This window comes from Manihot esculenta, chromosome 8 (assembly GCF_001659605.2).
Source record: "Manihot esculenta cultivar AM560-2 chromosome 8, M.esculenta_v8, whole genome shotgun sequence".
Taxonomy (NCBI): Eukaryota; Viridiplantae; Streptophyta; class Magnoliopsida; order Malpighiales; family Euphorbiaceae; genus Manihot; species Manihot esculenta.
The window spans coordinates 398,239-405,345 of record NC_035168.2 but is presented as its reverse complement, the minus strand read 5'-3'; the positions used below and the strand labels follow the sequence as shown (position 1 = coordinate 405,345).

Below are 7,107 nucleotides of genomic sequence, written 5' to 3'. Positions count from 1 at the left end.
TTTTCTTTACATATTCATCAACCAAACTCAACCTGTGCATGAACATAAACATAACCTTGATCCCTCTGTGGGATCTCATCTATGCCCTCAAAGGGGTAACATAGCCTGTGTTGAGCTGGTTTACATAAACATCAAAATCTCTAAGATCATGTATAAAAAGGGATACAACATTCTATGGTCAAGCACATACTAACATCCATAAAACTCATTACATAACTATACTGTACTTTTACATTACAATTTGATCATGTCCATCACTAGCTATTACAAAGGCATAACTTCTTCACTCTAACCGAACTCCCGCACTATACTGTACCTGCAAGCCTGGGGGTAAAGGGAGAGGGATGAGCTAAAAGCCCAGTGAGTAGAGCTAGTAAAACACGTTAACACTATGCTCTATGAAATGCATCATAACACAGACAATTCACATAAGGGTTGGGTGAACTTGTCACCAATTAGTCCAAGTTAAATCTGTGCCAGGCCTGTAGAATGGGGCCTGGTCTTCCTGTCATAACATACATTACTTACCATTTTCCAGGGCCTCCTCTGGGCTCCTGGTCTTCGAGTCCCATAACCGTGCCTTACTCTGTGCCAGGCCTGTAGACTGGGGCCTGGTCTTTCTTACTCTGTGCCAGGCCGTAGCATGGGGTCCTGGTCTTCCTGTCTTGGACTAATTGGGTCATCCAACATTCACCCACATCAACAACAATTTATGCAATGCGGCATATTCGTGAAAACTAATGCAATCATCCTATTGCATAATCATGATGCATGAAACATGATAAAGCATTTAATTTAAAAGATTTAGTTTTAGTTCCACTCACCTCTGGCTGACTCTGACAACACCAAAGCAGCTGAACTCACTGCTGGGGTCCTCGGTTCCTCGGGTCCGAACCTACACAGGTGGACTCAAATGAGGGACCAAACATACGTAATTACAACTCTAATATACTCCCCAAAAACCCCCTAAAACATCCTGAAAATATCACATGAAAACATGCAAGAAACGGCTGAACAGGGCACTTTCGGCGGCAGGTTCGGCGGCCGAAAGTCCCTCCAGAGCCGAAAGCCAGGCAGGTTCGGCGGCACCTTCGGCGGCCGAAACTCCCCGACAGAGACGAAACTCATGCATGTTCGGGGGCACCTTCGGCGGCCGAAACTACCCGACAGAGCCGAAACTCCTCTTTCGGGGGCAAGCTTCGGCAGCCGAATGCTGCCTCCACAAGGGGGTTCGGCGGCCGAAAGTTCCTTCGGCTGCCGAACCTGGTTTCTGCCAAAGGGCAGAAACTTGGTTCAAACATGCACATTTGCCTCCCATATCATCAATCATGCATAAATCTTACTCTACAACATGCATACTCATACCACAAGCTCCTAGGGGTCTCAAACTACCTTAAACCCCATCTACAACACATCCAACACATACACATTAACCACATTGTTCAAAAACACATATATCAACTCATAACTCAACATATAACCTAACATGCATTTCTACCCATAGATCTTGCATAAAACTTACTTAAAACACATAAGGAGCTTAAGATCGGCCCTTACCTCTTGAAGATCGAGAGGGAGACGACCTAAACTTGGAGATCCACGAAAATGAGCTCATGAGTTCCCAAAGCTCCAAAACTCGGTTTAGAAGCTTAAAACTTGCAAATATGAGTTTAAAACTCAAGAAAAATGAAAGAGATTTGGAGGAAGAACACAAGAGTTGCAAAAGGGAAGGTCGGAAGCTTGCTGTGGCCGAAAATGGGAGAAAGCTCGCCCATTTCGGCTAAGTGTCCCTTTTATAGGTGGCTGGCCAGGCCACGTTCGGGGGCCGAAAATGCCTCCGCATCCATGCAATGTTCGGCGGCCGAACTTGACTTTCGGCGGCCGAACCTGGACTTCCCTAACTCATGCTTTCGGGGGCCTAACGTGCCTCCAAAACGCATGCATGTTCGGCGGCCGAACCTGACTTTCGGCGGCCGAACCTGGGTTTTCCTCCAAGGACTTTTCATGCAAAAACTCATTTAATTTCATACTTAAAATCATAAAACACATTAAAACATTTTTATAAAACATGATTCTACCCTTCTAGAGGTCTCCGACATCTGAGATTCCACCGGACGGTAGAAATTCCGATACCGGAGTCTAGCCGGGTATTACTGAGTGATCCAGCCTACTTCGCATGCCTGGATCATGGCTGAAAGTATTGGACCGGACTTCCAAGTAGGATTTTGAAAACTTTAGGCTTAATTTATTTCTTTAGGTTTGACTTTCTTCTGGATGATTACGCTTCAACGGTTATGATATTCAGTAATTTACTAAAAATAATAGCTCAATCAAATATTTTTTGTGGTATTTTAATATTAAAAATTATACGTTCTAAAATTATATGTATTTATAAATTAAGCACAGCTTAATAAAAAATAAAAATAAAATTAAAAATTATTTTTTAATTAAAATATTTTGTAATAAAAGACTTAATTATAATATTTATAAGTAGCCAATTAAAAATAGAAAGTATATTTATAAAAGTAATTTATAAAATTATATTTATTTTAATATAGAGTAAAAAGTGAACTTATTTTAATATGGTAATAAATCTCTCTATCCTATTTCTGGATGTAATATCAATGTAAATTGTTGAATCCACTATATTAATAGGCTGATAATTTAAGAGGGTTTCACATAAAATTAAAAATCCACATAAACATTGGCTAAAAAGTATATTTTACTCAAAACTATTTGATATATATTAATCAAAAGTTTTAAAAATTAGTGTATATTAAAATAATAAAATATCTTTTTTTTTGAATTATTTTTTCAATAAACTTTAAATTTTCTTTTTTGGAAAAAGATTTTTTATCCTGAAAAGTTAGTGTCAGAAAAGCCATAATATTTTTGACAAAGACTTTGTTTATTGTGACGGCTGAAGACCGAATGGGGATTTTAAGGTTTCAATTATCATTGTTATATTAACAATTGAGATCTGCTGGGTTTAAAAAAAAAAAGGGATTTGGTTTATCATTTGATGCTTTATGAAATTCAAATTCATTCCGTAACCGTGGAGACCGTCTTTTTTTTTTTTTTTTTTTAAATGGGTGGAGACCGTCTTTATACATGCAACTACTTTAATATATCAAATGCATTTGATATAAAAGAACGAATATATATATGTTGGAAATTAATGGTAAAAGGCATGAAAAAATTACAAAATTGTAATACGAAGCTCAAATTATAAATGCCAACCCCAATGGCTAACAATAGCATGCTGCTTCCATCACCATACACCATGCGTATGTTGTTCATTCTCAAAAGAATCTTCAACAGCAACATAATGAAAGGTTGAAACTTTAATACACTACTCTTTAATCAAAGCAACTGAAACAACAGTAACACAAACATTTTATTCAATTTGATATATATTTATGCACTCGACGCACATCTGGCTACTCCATTCATCAATACATTAGTAAACATGAGTTTGATCCTTGCAAAGCTAATACTACATAATATTTTTATTCAACCAACATACATTATGTAGGAGAACTGAAGTCTCTTAATCTATATTGCCTGCAATATTACTGACCCTGCAAACAAGGGAACACGTAAGAAGACGTCAATTATTTTTTTCCACATACAATGCCATTGCTGTTGAGATTAGCTACTCACCAGAAACCGCTTCTTGAATGTTTCAACAATCTCTTTTGGATCTAACTTAGTCTGCTTGTAGGCCTCAAACTTGTTTATCTCCTACACAATAATTTTGTGATAAGTCTACAAATTAATAATTGAAAACTAGATCCCACCACCTCATTTCCATAATCCTTGCTCAGTATAGGAATTAAGGAATGCTTCTCATAAGCTTAAGAACATAAGAAACCAAGAGATCTCAAAATATGCTTGTTTTAAATTGGAAGGCCAATTTATAAGTGAATAATATCTTTTAAACAGAGGAGTATCTTAAGCCAAATAGAAATGACTCGGTTATTTATGATCATATACCTCAATCCAAGCTGCAAGCTTAGGCCTGCCAGCAGTGAGATCATATTTGAACACCTCTGCTAAGAAGGGAAGGAACCTTTCAACAAATGGAATATATGCTATATCCACCTAAAGACCACACAATTTATCCAACGTCAAAAGAAGAATTTTCAAAAAATGTGTTGTGACAATGCTTTAACTATGACATTCATTTCCAAAGATAAAAATTTAATATGCTAGAAAGGAAGAAATATCAAGAAAAAAAAAATAGAAAGTGAAACTCACCAAACTGAATTGGCCAAGCAAGAATGGTCCATCATCAAATTTATGGAGAGCATTTTCCAAATAATCAAAAGCAGGACCTAGAGCAAGTCAGTGACTTAAGTTAGCACATTTGTTCAAGTAAAGCTACCCATATAACCTCACTAAGTACACAACTGACCAGCTTCTTTTGCTGGATCTCCCTTAAATGAAGTAAACACAATGCTGTTGAATGTATCAGTGTAGGCAAATAACTCTTCAGCAAACTCTTTTTTAGCAGGATCCTACAGTAATTTGCAGCATTATTTAGTCCAACTGTTCACACAAACATAAACAGACACAGAAATATGGCCTTTTGTCATGGATGCAAACAGAATCTTACATCAGGGAGAAGAGATTGCCCTTCAAAGTTGCTGTCTAGGTATTTAATCAAATCAAGACTCTCCCCAATGATTTTGCCGTTGTGTTCCAAAGCTGGCACCTGTAAGAAGGAAATATTTCATTATCAACCAAGAAAACTAGGAATAGTTTCTTACAATTAGTATACAAAAAAATGCCGTTTGATGAAATAGCAAGAAGTTTTGACTGATAGAAAAGCATTTTAATTCCAAAAACAATGATAAATTCTAGAAAAAATATTTTTTGGGGCACATTCATTGAAAACGGATGCTGATTCTCATTCAGAGAATCAGTTTGGATAATCAATTATAATTCAATAATATGCTTATAAATTATTCCGGAAACAGACAATATTTTTACCTTTTAAAGTTTCTTACATACCAAACAATAAAATAAGATTATAGAGACTTCCAATTCAAACCAAATATGGCCCCAATGCTTCCAAATGGGGTTGTGCATGATTCTGCTCTCGAATTGTCCAAATAACCAAAACCAACCATGTTTAAACCAAAAAAAAAAATCAATACTGTAAAAATCAAATTGAATTTACATTCATTGTTTTGGTTCAGTTTTAATTCTTCATCAAGAACCGAACCATAATCATTTTAAAACCATACCAGAACTGTTTTGGACAATAATGAACTGAAACCGAATGAAAAAACTGATTTTATATATTTATTTTTAGACATATTTATATTTCTAATAAAATTATATATATACTACGCTATTTTTAGGTATAGATGTATATAATCTTTTATTTTTATGTTTTTTTTTTAAATTTAGACATAAATATATTAAATTACTTTATAATTCTTAATTAGACTAGTGAACATATAATATACTTTTAGATACGTTAATTATATAATACACTGTATTTATATAAAAGAAGATTTATACAAATTATACTGACCTTATTGGTGGGGTAAACTTTTTCTCCATACCAAGCAGGTCTGCTTTGAAGGTTGAGAGGAATTAGCTTGATCTTGTCTTGTAATCCCTGCAATCCACATAAATGCTTAAAAGAAGAAATCTTTAAGAAGAGAAACTAATGAGAAAAGAAATTAAGCGACCTTATAGTTCCTGGTGATCCACACTCGCTGTGCAAATGGACATATGTAAGCGGTATACAGCCTTCAAGCGTAAGAGACCGAAAGAAAAAAAAAAATCAGTGAAACCATAACCAAAAACAAATGGGAATTGTGCATCAGAAAAATTTTGAGAAATATTAATAAAAGTAGACGGCGAAGACAGATGGATTTGATCGGGAATAAAAAAAGGAAGAAAACCTTGTGGTTCCATCGAAAAGTGGAGGTTGCTCAGCAGTAGGATCCAGCACTTGAGGCAATTGCTCTGTCACGCTCTTATCCACACTTTAAGGGGAAGGGGAAAAAAGAGAAGAAGAAATTTAGAGAAAAAAAAAAACCCAAAAAAAAGAGGCGGGGAGAAGGAAAGAAAAGGAAACTTAGAAAGAAAATGTGAAGATTCTTACGCAGTAGCAGCCATTGGTTGAAGCGATGGAGTTATCCAAAGGAGCACTGATGATGGGTAAAGTTATTGGGAGTGATGAGATGATAATTGCAGACACCGGAATGCTCCTTATATAGAATTGCTGAGAGTGATAGTGATCATAGCAGTGACGAAATGCCATGCTACCAATAACCAATAAAATAACCAAAAAGAAAAAAAGGAAAGGAGAGGGAAAGAAAGAAAGAAATAAGAAGAGAGAGAGAGAGGAGATTGAATTTTATACCAAAATTGGGCTAAATGCATGTTTGTTCAAATTAACTTTGGGGTAATCTCTTGATTTTAGTCTATAATTAAGGTAAATCCATATGTACTCATATCAAATGCATGTAATAAAATTTTTAAAAGTAAAATATTTAAATATTAGAAATCAGTTAATAATTGAACGGTATTCGCACTCACAAATCTTAGTCTTAGTGTGTTAGTAAGTGCATATGAATAAATCTGAGAGGTCTTAATCCCTAATTTCTAATTCAAAAAAAAAAATAATTGAATTGTATTCTCTCAAAAAAATGTTATCATGTATAAAAAATAAGACTTCAAGACCGTGATATGTGTACATGTGAATTAAAATTTTTTTTATTTCGTCGGATCGAGTAGTAAGAAACTCGACTTATTGAATACAAAGAATTAGACCAACAACACTTCTAAATTTATTAAAACTCGAAACAGACAGGCCGATCTCCTCAAAGACTGGAGAGGATGGATAGACCGACCTCCTCGAAAACTCATTTTACAATAAGACTTTGAACGCCGACGTAGCCAATCTCAGTAATCGAAAGGAATTCATTTCTATGTAGGTCGGATGAGCCTGAAGCGACCTAATGAAGTCAGAGTAAAGATGTCGACCTCCTATGAGTTGGTCGCCTTTTTGGTACAGTATAGAAATTATAAGCGCGCATGTAGATGGTACGAACCGGCCAGCTTCCCATTTATTGTCTGACAGCT

The 7,107-nt window shown here is 35.5% G+C and overlaps 1 protein-coding gene across 2 annotated transcripts; it reads right to left on the bottom strand.

Moving 5' to 3' along the window:
* Positions 1 to 3,373: 3,373 nt before the first annotated feature.
* On the bottom strand, positions 3,374 to 6,285 carry LOC110620278 (glutathione S-transferase L3). Of its 2 annotated transcripts, XM_021763955.2 has the most exons (10): positions 6,125 to 6,284; positions 5,922 to 6,005; positions 5,706 to 5,766; positions 5,546 to 5,632; positions 4,619 to 4,717; positions 4,418 to 4,520; positions 4,261 to 4,337; positions 3,997 to 4,104; positions 3,664 to 3,744; positions 3,374 to 3,581 (listed from the first exon to the last, which is right to left on the bottom strand). In XM_021763955.2, the coding sequence occupies exons 1-10, from the start codon at positions 6,136 to 6,138 to the stop codon at positions 3,573 to 3,575; spliced, it is 723 nt and encodes a 240-aa protein (XP_021619647.1). In that variant the 5' UTR covers positions 6,139 to 6,284; the 3' UTR covers positions 3,374 to 3,572. The 2 variants fall into 2 exon arrangements, with proteins under 2 accessions (XP_021619647.1, XP_021619646.1); XM_021763954.2 differs by lacking the exon at positions 3,374 to 3,581 and having other exon boundaries at positions 3,652 to 3,744; positions 6,125 to 6,285.
* Positions 6,286 to 7,107: the final 822 nt, after the last annotated feature.